The sequence below is a fragment of the Ctenopharyngodon idella genome, chromosome 15, assembly GCF_019924925.1.
Source record: "Ctenopharyngodon idella isolate HZGC_01 chromosome 15, HZGC01, whole genome shotgun sequence".
Classification (NCBI taxonomy): domain Eukaryota; kingdom Metazoa; phylum Chordata; class Actinopteri; order Cypriniformes; family Xenocyprididae; genus Ctenopharyngodon; species Ctenopharyngodon idella.
The window spans coordinates 16433672-16448859 of NC_067234.1; the positions used below are offsets into that span (position 1 = coordinate 16433672).

A 15188-nucleotide genomic window follows, 5' to 3' on the forward strand; every position below is an offset into this window, starting at 1 on the left:
ATGTATTTACATTATGTATATGATTAATTCATGTATTTTTTAGAGGCATAGTGAAAAATTCTAGCAAACTATTCTAAATGCAAACATTAGGCCTACCTATTTCATAAATTATCATTACAAAACTACCATATTGTCCATATTATAATATTATAACCACTGTGAATAATGTTAGAACCAAAGGGACCAAAAATTTCTTCATTTCTGAAAGTTAAAAATCCATTTTTCAAGGTCAGGAGACCTTCAAAAGGCTTACATTACTGTTCTTGGCATTCAGTCCAGTTCAACACCTACTGGAATTTTTTGTATGTTTTGTAAAATGGGGATATTATCTAAAGTTGAAGACCTTAAGACAATGGCAACAGTTTGACCACCTATTTAGATAAAGCACATCAGAGCAACCGTAAAGGAATACTAATTTGTTTATTTTGAATATGTCTTCTAAATACCTTTTTTACCTCTTCTGTTCTCAAACAATAAATAAGGGGGTTGATCATGGGTGGTAGCAGACTATACATCATAATAATGACTAATCGCAAATCACTGCTGAATTTTATACCAATGTTGCCAGATAAATAATTAAATAACCTGGGTAGGAAAAAGAGAGCAATTATGATGAGCTGAGGACTGCAGGTGGAGAAAGTCTTCATCTTTCCTTGAGTACCTGAAATTCGCATTACTGCTGCAAATATGGAGCAGTATGAGAAAATAATAAGAGCAAAGGGTCCCAAGAGTATTGCAAAGGCATAGATGAGAGCTGGAACACTATAGAGTGTTCTGTCTGTGCATGCTAATGTTGTGATGGAAAAATGATCACAGTAACAGTGTATAATGGTGTTTTCCATACAATAAGGGAGAGGGTAAGTTCGAATGACCATTGCCAACGGACCTAACAAGCCTAAAATCCAAGAGCCAAAGAACAGAAAGACTACATTTCTGTTTGTCATGATACCATGATATTGAAGTGGGTAACATATTGCTACATAGCGATCTATAGCAATTACTGCCAGAACAAGTGAACAGACACTGCCTAAATAATGCACAAAGAACATCTGAACAAAGCAACCCAAGAATGAAATGGTTCCATCTTGGAACCAATACCTGCTAATTATCTTTGGTAATGTTGTGGTGCTGAATAGTACATCACACACAACAAGATTTATAATGAAATAATATACAGGCTTCTGAAGGCTCTTAGTCATTACAAACAATGTAAAAAATACAGCATTTCCCACCAATGTACACACATAAACAAAAATGAGAAGTGCTGATACAAGGCCATAGTAATGAGGCTGAAGTCCAGGAAAGCCGACTATGACAAAATCCTTTACAAAGCTGATGTTTCCCATTGATAAGATGAATTATTCCTTAAAGAAATCTTTTTATGTGTCTTCTTTCTGTATGCATAAAATTTATCATTTAATATTAGTACAATATTTATTTATTTAGTTTTGATTTTATAATGTACTTGTTATAGAATACACTATAACTGTAATAATAGTAATAGCTGGATAGTTTAACAAGTTAAAAGAAACAAACCTGTCTGTTTCACAGGCTACTGTTAAAGTGTATTATGCTCCATACACTGAGATGTGCTGGTCTCATTTTTTTTTTATATATCTGACATGTACATTGTAAAAAGTCTGTGGCCAGAAAAACAAATGACGCAGTTGCTCCAGGGACAGTGACTAAATTACCATGTAGTTCTTCTAAACCTGTAAAGTTACATTACAGTTTTTCTCAATTGCTAAATCACTAAACCCCATTCTCTGAACCAAATGCTCAGTGGCCTAAACATATTTGTAAAAAAAAAAATCAATATTACAGCAAAACTGTAAACAAGTTCAGGTAGTTGGACACAATTTGCAAATCTTGTGCTTGTTTTTGCAAAACTCTAAACACATTGTCCATCACTAATACATTATCATGATCAGGGCTCTGAACCGGTTCAAGGAACAAAAGCGAAAACCAGAAATGAACGAAATTTTGACCGGAATGTAACCAGAAACGGAAACTAAATCAAATTCAATCGTTCTGAACAGAAACATTAATTTGAAATGGCCATTAACCGGTTAATAATGTTATTTTATTGTTCTGTTTAATATTTTGATTTGGCAGTCAACCAATCACGAATTCACATAGTACAGCCTGTGCAAATGTAACGCTGACACATCCAAAGTGTGTGAAATGCCCACGCTCAGGCTCTACAGTGAGTGAAATGCCCATGCTGACGCGCTCAGGCTCAGCTGTCAAGTCATCATAGCTTAGGTAAGTCACAATGGCAATGCCCTGGCATTAGATTTTCCGACAATATATGTCACCAACCGTCAAGCATTAGGCCTACATTTAAGTGAAAATGAATGTAAAGTAGTTGTGCGTTTTGAAACCAGCGAAATCACGCGCCGCAGCGCTTCTGTGAACGGAGAAAACAGAATAAAACTAGCCTGAAACTAAGCCTACATAACACATATAAAATAAAAGGGAATATTTAGGCCTATAGGCTACGCGAAATATTTCACTTAAATAATTAGGTCTACAGATTAACAAAACGAAAGGGGTTCAGTGGCGTACTCCAAAGATCTAGGAAAGGAAACAGACATTCTGCTTGTATTCGTTATTTAAGTGTCTTTTGTAAATGTATGAATTATGTCTTGCTTTTACCTGTATGACCATAAATTCCGCAGTACAGTTTACTGTCTTAGAAGGGGGAAAAAAATTCCAGCAGTCGCGCCGGCGCCTCACGCCCGCGCACACAAATGCTTGCATTGATTACTTGATATCGCAGCCTGTTAGATAATTAAAATAAAATACAATCAACCAATCATAAATCTGCACAATTCAGTTCTGTAAAACAATCTGCCGTTTACCACCCGTGACCACCACCTGACTGTGCTGTTATGTAAAGGATGATGTCGATAATGTGAGTGAAGTACAACGCTTACAATAAATAATAGTTTAGCATTCGTCTCGAAAATGGAAACAGTGACCAATGAGAAAGTTAAGGCTTCAGATTCACTTTAAATTAATTCGCTTAGCATCTTATTTAGTTTTATTTCTAATAAATAAACCTGTTTCTCGCCTTGAATATAGCAATAGAAGCTGGAATGGCATTAAAAAAGAAAAGAGATATATATATTTTTTTTATTTTATTTTGGCTTGACGTATATAGCCTGAATAGGCCAACTGTTAACTTTAGAGGTTTTGTGGTAAAATAAAATAGGGCAGTTTTGTTCATAATTTATGTTTACAAACATTATAAACAAAGCTATATAGGCTAGGCAATTTGTAAACATTTTATTTTATTTACCGATAAATTACATTATTTCTGAATGCAATAATAAAATACGTCGTATACGCGACATATCTTTTTTCCTCTCAGGAATAGCGTCGGTATTTTTAACCATGCAGCAAACATTTTAAAATATCTTGAAAAAATACTTCATTAACCGTTGATAGTTTTTCCTTTCATTTAATAGGTTTACATTTGGACATAATCTTTTAAAAGATAATTGTAGGCCTATTGGCTAAGACGGCAAATATTCTTTTTGTTTTTAATAAATAAAATGCTGTGGGCTATTTATTATTATTATTATTATTATTGTTATTGTTATTATTATTATTATTATTAAGTGGGCTACATGCAAACAAAATAAAATAAAATAAATAAATAACATTATTAACCGTTATTTTTTTCTAAACAAACCGGTTTCGGAACGTTAATAATACAGAAGGAACGCTGGAACATATAGCTAGGTATAGCTAGTCTCTGCAGCCAATGACAGTTAGCAGTTTTTTTTTTTTTTTTTTGCCATGGCCTTAGAACTGGTACACCGTTTTCATTTGCGACAACAAAATGATGACGCCATGGATGGAAATGTGTAGATTAAGGGGTGGCAATATTATAATAAGATCCCCTTCCTACATCACAAGGGGAGCAAAATCTGAGTGGCTCATTTTTTCACATGCTTGCAGAGAAAGGCTTGCCAAAACAAAGCTACTGCCTGGGTTGTCCTTTTTCATGTTTTCTGGGTTGGTAGATGCACCGGGGACATGATTATAACACTTAAACACTGAAAAAGTCAGATTTTCATGGTATGTCCCCTTTAAACTTAAGTTCAAAACCTAACATAATACAAAATTGAATAAGAAAGAAATTTGCTACATTTTTACAGTGATACAATATTGAAATATATTCCAAATCTAAAAAATGAAATACTATCAAAACAATTAGATGTAGCTGAACACCAACACAGGCGTTCGCCTTTCAGTTTCATTACTACCTATACAAAATGGGAAAACTTAGGAATAATTTTGTACTGTAATGTAAACATGGAATATGTAACATACTGCAGTGAATTCTAAACAGCAGAGAGTGTCATTCTTGTTTTGTAAAAAAAAAGAAAAGAAAACAAGTTGAAGAATGAGAAAATTCTTTCTCTATAAACATAACTCATTTTTTCTATATGCATTTTGAATGTGAAATTAACTGCAGTGCCAAGCTGAAAGTGTAACGTTTGAGTTTTGTTCTGTTTAGTTGTTCATGTCTAGAGTTTGTTTTTCATTGGTCACGTTTTCTTTGTTCAGTTTTTCCCACCACTTGTTTGTATCCATGGTTTCTGTTTTGATTAGTGTTTGAGTTCAGCTGTGCTTAGTTAATTAGTCCTGTATTCCTCTGTTCTCCCCCTGTTGGTTGCTATGGTTACTTATTGAGTTAGTTATGTTCAGGTGGGTCTAGTTTATTAGTTCCTTTGTTGATTCAGTGTATTCAAGCCCTGTGTTCCAGTCTGTTCTTTGTCAGTTCTCTGTTACGTATACGTTGTTGTTGTGTTCCTTTCTGTTTTGAAGTTTATTTAATAAGTGTACTGCTGCACCTAGATTCTGCATCCTCTACTATTTGATCTCAACCACGTGTGACAGAAGAACTGACCTAAATTTGGATCTTGCAGCACGAAGTAAGGATGATCCTGGCTGAGGACCGCCATTGGGGATTGAGACAGAGTGGTCGTCCTTTGGAAAGGTATGTGGAGGAGTTTCTTGAGCTCTCTTATCTGGTGAGCTGGCCTGATGCTTCCCTCAGTGCTTGTTTTCTGATGAGTCTGGATGAAGATACAATTCAGTATAGTGAACCTGCTTGTTATTTCTCTCTAGTCGAGTCGATTAATCTCATTCTCTTTTTAAATGGTTCAAGGTTTGAAGTTGAAGAAGTTAAGGTAGAGAAGTATCTTCCTCATCCAGCCCCATCAGAAACGCATATGGCCTGGTCAGCTCACCCCTAATTCAGCCCCTGACCAGAGTCCAGACTCCACTCCAGTCCCCGAGTCAGCTCCAGACTCCACTCCAGTCCCCGAGTCAGCTCCAGACTCCACTCCAGTCCCCGAGTCAGCTCCAGACTCCGCTCCAGTCCCTGAGTCAGCTCCAGACTCCGCTCCAGTCCCCGAGTCAGCCCCTGACCAGCGTCCAGTGATGGCTTCAGCCCCTGACCAGCATTCAGTGGCGGCTCTGTCCAAGTCCAGAGGGGGCTCCAGTCTCTGTCCCGAGCCCAGAGGGGGGCTCCTGTCTCCGCCCCAAGCCCAGAGGGGGCTCCAGTCTCCGTCCAGAGTCCAGCCCAAAAGTCCGTTCCAGAGACCGCTCCAGCCCCACAGCCTATCCCTGGCATGAACCCGATAGGCCCTCCCAAGAAAATCTGGGGGGTGCAGTACGTCCTCTGCCATAGTGGCCAAGCTAAGCCCCCGGGTGAAGGCCACGGAGGCAGCACCGCCCTGGCTCCCTGAATTACCGGGGCCGCCATGGCCCCCTGAACATTCTGCGCCGCCATGGTCCCCTGAGCTGCCTACGCCGCCATGGTCCCCTGAACTGCTGGCGCTGTCATGGCCTCCCGAATTACCGGCGCGGCCATAGCCCCCTGTGCTGCTTATGGCGCCATGAACAGCCGGCGCCGCCATGGCCCCCTGAACAGCCGGCACCGCTTTGGCCCCCTGAGCTGCCTGCGCCGCCATAGCCCCCTGAGCTGCCCAGTTCGCCCTGGAGGCTTCCCGTCCTGTTGAACCACGTCCTTGTCAGCCTCCAGAGTGCCCACCCTCCCATCCTTATGGATGTTATGTCTGCACCTAAATTCATTAGTCCCTGATTAGTTAATCCTCCTCCACCTCCACCAAACAAGCAGACACTGTCTCCAAAAGGCATGAATTGTGCTCACTTTAGATGAGCTCACAACAATAGTTAACTGACAACTACTAAATGTTTTATAACTTCCTGAATTAATCATGAATTACAGCAGGAATATGTATTAATAAAGCATTTATTAACACACTGAGTAACTATTACTATATGTCTAAATAATAAGATGTATAAATGTATGTTTAAATAGTTTATTAATCATTTACTTACACTTTATAAATGATCTTATGAACCACTGACAACTCCTAAATAACTGGTTTGTAAATAATGTAATACTTAATTTAGAAATGATAAATTGATCATTAATAAAGCATGAAAATACAATTATTAAACACATTATAGATATGCTTATAAATCAAGAACAAAGCATTTATAGGTGTATTTATAAACTGCTTATTAATGTCTATTAATGCTTTATAAATGATGAATTGACTGTTTACTAATGCTTAACTAATTCTTCATAGTGTGCAGTTATTATAAAGTGTTACCAAAAAAAGTATCTCAAATATGTAACCTGATTACATTGTAATTACCCCCAACACTGGCTACAGCTACTAAAATAACAAGATGCATACAATTCACATTATATCTAAATTATGACTTTATTTTAATTCTTTGAAACTGTCAAGAAGTTTGAGACCTCTGAGGCAGGACCACATATTTTATACATTTAGTAGCTACTTTTACTGCTGGAATAACTTTATTTTAGTTGAAATTCGATAAAAGAACTAGATTCTGGTGCATATTGACATAACGGCAGATGTGTGATGTAAGCCTATTGAATAACAATGTATTCCAACCACCTCTACCTGTGTGTAGTTCAAAAGCTTCTATGTCTTTTTTGTTGTTGTCATTCTGTTGCAACTCTGCCTAAATGTGAGTTGCATTGAGCACTATGATGCACCCAACTTTATCCATAGAATGGTGACATTAGAAGCCTTATTGAATAAAGTATGTATAAGTACAGACTTTAAATATATATCTAGTATCCATCTTGTGCGCATGCAGAAATTTTCCATCAGTATACAGGGAGTCTATTTTTTTCCCCTGCAAATGCTAATTTAAGTGGGTCTTTACTACAATGTATAAACATTATATAGGCCTAGATAACCATATCATAAAGAAAAAAAAATTGCAAGATGTTCATCAGCATAAGCTATTTTTAATGCAGCATTTGCATCTAAATTCTGCAACATTGCCGTCTAACTTACCAGTCTAACTACCTAACTAAAGGTAGCACTTTACAATAAGGTTCATTAGTTAACTACATTAGTTAACATGAACTTATAATGAACTGCACTTATACAGCATTTATTAATCTTTGTTAATGTTAATTTCAACATTTACTAATACATTATTAACATCTTGTTAACATTAGTTAATGCACCGTGAACTAACATGAACAAACATTGAATTTTCATTAACTAACATTAACGAAGATTAGTAAATACATTAACAAATGTATTGCTCATGGTTAGTTCATGTTAGTTAACACATTAACTAATGTTTAACTAATAAACCTTATTGTAAAGTGTTACCAATAAAATATAATAAATTAAATATAGCAAATCATAAACGTAAAGAAATACCAATTTTGCTCTTTTGAAATTGTCTTCTTAAAATCTTTTTTACCTCTTCTGTTCTTAAACAATAAATAAGGGGGTTGATCATGGGTGGTAACAGACTGTACATCATAATAATGACTAATCGCAAATCACTGCTGAATTTTATACCAATGGTGCCAAATAAATTATTAAATAACCTGGGTAGGAAAAAGAGAGCAATTATGATGAGCTGAGGACTGCAGGTGGAGAAAGTCTTCATCTTTCCTTGAGTACCTGAAGTTCGCATGACTGCTGCAAATATGGAGCAGTATGAGAAAATAATAAGAGCAAAGGGTCCCAAGAGTATTGCAAAGACATAGATGAGAGCTGGAACACTATAGAGTGTTCTGTCTGTGCATGCCAATGTTGTGATGGAAAAATGATCACAGTAACAGTGTATAATGGTGTTTTCCATACAATAAGGGAGAGGGTAAGCTCGAATGACCATTGCCAACGGGCCTAACAAGCCTAAAATCCAAGAGCCAAAGAACAGAAAGACTACATTTCTGTTTGTCATGATACCATGATATTGAAGTGGGTAACATATTGCTACATAGCGATCTATAGCAATTACTGCCAGAACAAGTGAACAGACACCGCCTAAATAATGCACAAAGAACATCTGAACAAAGCAACCCAAGAATGAAATGGTTCCATCTTGGAACCAATACCTGCTAATTATCTTTGGTAATGTTGTGGTGCTGAATAATACATCACACACAACAAGATTTATAATGAAATAATATACAGGCTTCTGAAGGCTCTTAGTCATTACAAACAATGTAAAAAATACAGCATTTCCCACCAATGTACACACATAAACAAAAAACAGAAGTGCTGATACAAGGCCATAGTAATGAGGCTGAAGTCCAGGAAAGCCGACTATGACAAAATCCTTTACAAAGCTGATGCTTCCCATTGATAAGATCAATTAGTCCTTAAAGAAATCTTTTTATGTGTCTTCTTTCTGTATGCATAAAATGTATCATTTAATATTAGTACAATATTATTTATTTAGTTTTGATTTTATAATATACTTGTTATAGATTACACTATAACTATAATAATAGTAATAGCTGGATAGTTTAACAAATTTAAAAAAAGACAAACCTGCCTGTTTCACAGGCTACTGTTAAAGTGTATTATGCTCCATACACTGAGATGTGCTGGTCTAATTTTTTTTTATATATATATATATATATCTGACATGTACATTGTAAAAAGTCTGTGGCCACAAAAAAACAAATGACGCAGTTGCTCCAGGGACAGTGACTAAATTACCATGTAGTTCTTCTAAACCTGTAAAGTTACATTACAGTTTTTCTCAATTGCTAAATCACTAAACCCCATTCTCTGAACCAAATGCTCAGTGGCCTAAACATATTTGTCAAAAAAATCAATATTACAGCAAAACTGTAAACAAGTTCAGGTACTTGGACACAACTTGCAAATCTTGTGCATGCTTTTTGCCAAACTCTGAACACATTGTCCATCACTAATACATTATCATGTGTAGATTAAGGGGTGGTAATATTATAATAAGATCCCCTTCCTACATCACAAGAGGAGCAAAATCTGAGCGGCTAATTTTTTCACATGCTTGCAGAGAAAGGCTTGCCAAAACAAAGCTACTGCCTGCGTTGTCCTTTTTCACGTTTTCTGGGTTGGTAGATGCACCGGGGACATGATTATAACACTTAAACACTGAAAAAGTCAGATTTTCATGGTATGTCCCCTTTAAACTTAAGTTCAAAACCTAACATAATACAAAACTGAATAAGAAAGAAATTTGCTACATTTTTACAGTAATACAATATCGAAATATATTCCAAATCTAAAAAATGAAATACTATCAAAACAATTAGATGTAGCTGAACACCAACACAGGCGTTCGCCTTTCAGTTTCATTACTACCTATACAAAATGGGAAAACTTAGGAATAATTTTGTACTGTAATGTAAACATGGAATATGTAACATGCTGCAGTGAATTCTAAACAGCAGAGAGTGTCATTCTTGTTTTGTAAAAAAAGAAAAAAGAAAACATATAATGCATTTTAGTGTTTTTTTAGGTCATTTTATGAGTGACAAAGTGTGTTTGTTGACAACCTTTGCTAGTGTTATAGAAGAATGAGTTGAAGAATAAGAAAATTCATTCTCTATAAACATATAAAACTCATTTTCTATATGCATTTTGAATGTGAAATTAACTGCAGTGCCAAGCTGAAAGTGGTTAGGAGAACTGTGTAAAAAGATTTGACAAAGTGACCTAAGTATTAAGAAATGCTTCCTAGCAAAAAAAAAAAAAAAAAACTATAAACATATCTAATAGTTCTCACTACAAATAAATAAATAAATAAAAATGTGCCCCTAATGCTTATGTAACGGGCCACCAAAATGTATTGTACTCATTAAATGTTCCTTAATAGCCAATATTCGGTTCCTGACATAAATTTACAAAACACAATGTACAAAATGTATTCACACTTTCAGTGTAAATGCAATGAATTTGTTAGTAAATAGACTTTATTTAAGAAAAAGTTGCAATAACACATTGTTACATTAAGTCATGTACAAACAAAAACCTTTGCTTTTTCTTTGAAATATAGTTTTAATTTTTTTTTTTTTTTTTTACAGTAAAAAATACAGCAGTTATGCTTTCTTGGCTTCAAAAAGCAGCGCATTAAAATGTGAGAACTGGAATAAAACCAAAAGACAAAAAGATATATACTTCCTATTATTCATAAATTGTGGATAAATCCAATGTTCTCACAGTTGCTCTAGTTCAGTATGCTGCATGACATTCAAAGAATACTACTTTGTTTATGTAGTTTCTTCTATGTATGACTGCTGTAATAACTTACGTACACACAGTGGACACTTTCAATTGTGTTGGATTATTTTGAGGATTTGTTGAAATTTTTAGCCTTTTAAGCAAGCTTTCCTTGACATCTTTTGTCCTTAAACAGTAAATGAGGGGGTTGATCATGGGTGGAAACAGACTATACATCATAATAATGACTAATCGTAAATCAGTGCTGAAGTTGATACCAATAATGCTAGACAAATAAATAAAACACCTGGGTAGGAAATAGAGAGCAATTATGATGAGCTGAGGACTGCATGTGGAGAAAGTCTTCAGTCTTCCTTGCGCGCTCGATATACGCAGAACTGCCGCAATAATAGCGCAATAAGAGAAAACAATGAAGGCCAGAGGAATAAGCAACACAACCATAGCAAATACAAAGGCTGGAACACTGTACAGTGCCCTGTTAGTGCATGCAAGTGATGTAATAGAAATGTGATCACAGTAACAGTGTATAATGGTGTTTTCTGCACAGTAAGGGAGAGGGGATGCCCTTATTGCCATCATTAAAGGGCCTGCATTTCCTATCACCCATACAACGAGACAAAGATAGAAAATATTTGACCTTGTGACTATGTTAGGATATCTTAGGGGATTACAGATGGCTACATACCTATCAAAGGCCATTATTGCCAGGATAAAAGCATTGGCTGAACCAAAATAATGCACAAAATACATTTGAATGAAGCATCCACTAAATTAAATACTACCAGCTTGGAACCAATACCTAGCAATAATTTTTGGTAAGGTAGTAGTGCTGAATAATATATCACTTACAACCAGATTTAAGATGACATAATACATAGGTTTATGAAGGCATTTTTCTAGAGCAAAAAGTACTATAAATATTCCATTCCCTACAAAGATACACACATAGACAAAAAGCAGCAGAGCAGCCACAGTGCCATAGTATTCTCTTTGAAGCCCTGGAAAACCTACAATGAAAAACTCCTTAAAGCTGATGTTTCCGGCTGACATGACGACCTGATGGCTGGATGAAAAATCAGATTAAGGTACAATGAGATGCATATTCTTGAATGCATTGTTATACTGCTGGTTTTGGTATGAAATCATATATATCACAAATTACAACATTGGATCACAGAATCATAACAGCTAGTTAAAATATTAAATTGTATTTTATCATTTTAAAAAATACAGGAAATTACAGAAATTAGTACATTATCATATAAAAAAAAATACTTACAATACACGTCTTTCTACACTCCAAAAATATGTCTGAGTCAAAGATATTTAAGGCTCATAATTAAGGCTCATAAATTTTTTTTTTTTCTTTTTTTTTTTTCTTCTAATCAAGGCGGAACATTTTGTGGTTGGTCGATGACACTGACTGTATAGCTCACACGTTTCTTATAGGCTACTAACCAGTGACCTAAGGGATGAACTTACTTAACTATGCTTTCTACACAAATCCAGGAAAGAACTTATCACCAGGAAATAGTCTATGCAACTAATCAATTTTGTCTTGTCTAATTTCACAAGGCAAAGCAAGGCAATGCATACTACTTCAATACTACTGCTTTTAACTACTGTAACACTGGAACTATATGTAGTACCTTAGTCAGGTAAGACACAATATTGAATTTAACTTAGAAGAAAACGAGGCTGTGAGGGATACACTTACAGTCAATGGCATGCATTGGTTCTGGATCACATATTTTTTTTACAACTCAGAACTTTTACAACTATTTTATGGAGTTTTTATTTACATAAAGTTATTATTATTATTTTTTTTTATTTAGCTGAACAATTGATATGTTATTAATAGGGGCGTTTCCTCCGAGGAGGCAAGGGAGGCAGTGCCTCCTCCAAAAAAAAAAAAAAAAAAAAGAGAAAATAATCCATATTACAAAAATAAAACAACACAAAATTACAAAATGTGACACTAAAAAGTCGCTCGTTTTTCTAAAGAAACACTGTCCAACAGCGGCACCCGCAGGTAAAGTTACAATGGAAATCCGCGTCTCTTGTGCCTCCCTTCCCCTCATAGAAAATCAATAGACCCCCTAAAGCGTGCGGTGGGTTTTGTGGGTAATTGAGAATGAATGGGGGAAAGTTACGTGAGAGGAGGCAGTGCCTCCATCGCGCTATGACTGGATGAAATTAGTTATGATTGGATATGATTGGTTTGTGCGATGAGTCCCGCCTCATTTATGTGCGTGTTCTGCTCAAAAAAAAAAAAAAAAAAAAAAAAAAATCCAAAATCTTTATGTAAATAACATCCTTACTTCTGACAGCAAAATGATACATTCATATATTTCTACCTTTTATAAAAACCTTTATTCTTCATCTTTCAGTGCTGAATTATTATTTAATAGAGTTGATCAATTCATCCCTAAAATATCTCCGCATAGTTTAATTAGTTGTGAAAATCCCATAACTTTAGAAGAGTTAGATTGTACTTTATCCAAAACTCCTTTAAACAAAAGTCCCGGTCCTGATGGCTTGCCATTTGAATTTTATAGAACTTTTTGGAATGATCTAAGAGATTTGATTTTGGATGCATTTGAAGACTGTTTAAGTTCTGGTGAATTACTAGAGTCTATGAAGCAAGGTCTCATCACTCTTTTACCGAAGCCAAATAAAGATATTCGTTACATTGAAAATTGGAGACCTATTACTCTGCTAAATTCTGATTATAAATTATTAACCTCTCTTTTTGCAAAAAGATTAAAACCCTGTCTGGAAGATATTATTTCAATAACACAATCAGGCTTTATAAAGGGTAGACATATATCTAATAACACACGTCTTGTATTGGATATGATTGATTATTCTGATCTTATTGAAGAAGGAGCCATCATTCGGTTCTTAGATTTCTATAAGGCGTTTGACTCTATTGAGCATGAATTTATATATACAGCCTTAGATAAATTTGGATTTGCATTAAAATTTAAAAATATGGTCAGAACTATATACAAAGGTATAAACAGTAGTGTTTCTCTGGCAGAAGGAACATCTAAACATTTTGCACTTACAAGAGGTATTTGACAGGGTTTCCTTGTCATTTTCCCCTTTTTTTTATTTTCTATTGCAGCAGAATTATTGAATCTTTATACCGTAAAATGCATCAATGCTGAGGGTATAAGAATTGGTGATAATGTTATTTTAATTTCTCAGCTAGCAGATGACAAGTATTTTTCTTAAAGATGAAAACCAGGTTGTGAGCATTCTGGTGTCACAGACACGCCAGGCTCTACACTCTCACAGACACAGCGAACGTCATCGCCAGAGTTCTAACCACCCTCACCTGCAGCTCATCAGCACCCTCATCAACAGCAGCACAAAAGACTCACGCTCTCACTCAGTCACTGTCCGGTCTCGTTTGCACATGGTCTTACCTGTTTGCTTACCTCAAGGACTCCTCCGAAGATACTTACCCATCTCCTGTGTGTTCCCTCGACTCCTCGTCGTTTCCTCGTCTGCTCAAGCTCCAAGTCTGTCATTCGTCTGCCAATCCTGCAAAACCAAGACAAGTATCAGTTCTACATCAATACCTGCCAACGTATTAACCTGCTTTCACTCACCTGCACTCACTTTCACTCATTCTGGTTGTTCAATAAACACCTATACCTGTATTCCTGTGTCGCTGTCCCCTTCTGTGTTGTAACATCTGGAAGAACTGGAACTTTTTCAAATACTTCAGGCCTCCTAATCAACAAAGACAAAAGCAAAATACTAACTGTTCATGACTCTAACAAAACCCTTATCAATGGAATTAAGGTCAAACAGTCAGTGAAATATCTCGGAATAACAATTAGCAAATCGGCAAGAGAAAGACTGAATGACAATTTTACCCCTAAACTACAAAAAACTAAGACTATTTTCAATGGATGGCTTCAAAGGGACTTAACCATACAAGGAAGGACATTGCTTTCAAAGGTGGAAGGAATTTCAAGGATGGTTTACCCTGCCTTATCATTATATGTGGACAAAAAAACAGCATCTTCAATTGACTCTCTTTTGTTCAAATTTATTTGGAAAAATAAGACTGAATACGTTAAAAGGAAAACATTGATTAAGGACTACGCGGACGGAGGCTTCAATGATATTGGTTTCACAACTCTCAAACAGGTGTTTAAAATCAACTGGCTCAAACAATGTATGCTTGGAGGAAATGCTCCCTGGTTTTTCATTCCAAACTTATTATTTGACTGTTGTGGTGGTTTAAAGTTTTTGCTGAGTTGTAACTTTAACTGTAACAAATTGCCAATCAAGTTAGCAAATTTTCACAAGCAGGCACTGGATTCATAGGAATTGGCTTTTAAGCATAATTTTTCACCGCATAAATGTATTGTATGGAATAATCAATATGTTTTGTATAAAAATAGGACCATATTTAACAAAGAATGTTTTGAAAAGAATATAATCTTTATTTCCAAATAAAGAATCTGTGCTTCATTTGTATTTTAGATGTCCCTTCACAATATCATTTTTGACAGATTTCAGTTTTGATTTTTACATCCTTTAATACCTTTTTGATATTACAGAAGAAATGGTCTTATTTCTGCTTTCTAACACTGG

General features: G+C 35.6%; 3 protein-coding genes across 3 annotated transcripts; all 3 read right to left on the minus strand.

Annotated features, from left to right (window-relative positions):
* Positions 1–389: 389 nt before the first annotated feature.
* On the minus strand, positions 390–1349 carry LOC127495074 (olfactory receptor 13-like). The gene has a single exon (XM_051861485.1). The coding sequence runs from the start codon at positions 1344–1346 to the stop codon at positions 390–392; it is 957 nt and encodes a 318-aa protein (XP_051717445.1). The 5' UTR covers positions 1347–1349.
* A 6394-nt stretch (positions 1350–7743) lies between these two features.
* On the minus strand, positions 7744–8700 carry LOC127495075 (olfactory receptor 1-like). Its single transcript, XM_051861486.1, has one exon. The coding sequence runs from the start codon at positions 8695–8697 to the stop codon at positions 7744–7746; it is 954 nt and encodes a 317-aa protein (XP_051717446.1). The 5' UTR covers positions 8698–8700.
* A 1707-nt stretch (positions 8701–10407) lies between these two features.
* Positions 10408–11621, minus strand: or30bt1 (odorant receptor family 30, subfamily BT, member 1). Its single transcript, XM_051861429.1, is given in 1 exon segment — positions 10408–11621. A coding segment is annotated over 1 exon segment (984 nt). The 3' UTR covers positions 10408–10637.
* Positions 11622–15188: the final 3567 nt, after the last annotated feature.

Coding starts and splice junctions, on each gene's coding strand:
- LOC127495074 (XM_051861485.1), bottom strand. CDS start 1,346: ATGGGAAACATCAGCTTTGTAAAGGATTTTGTCATAGTCGGCTTTCCT.
- LOC127495075 (XM_051861486.1), bottom strand. CDS start 8,697: ATGGGAAGCATCAGCTTTGTAAAGGATTTTGTCATAGTCGGCTTTCCT.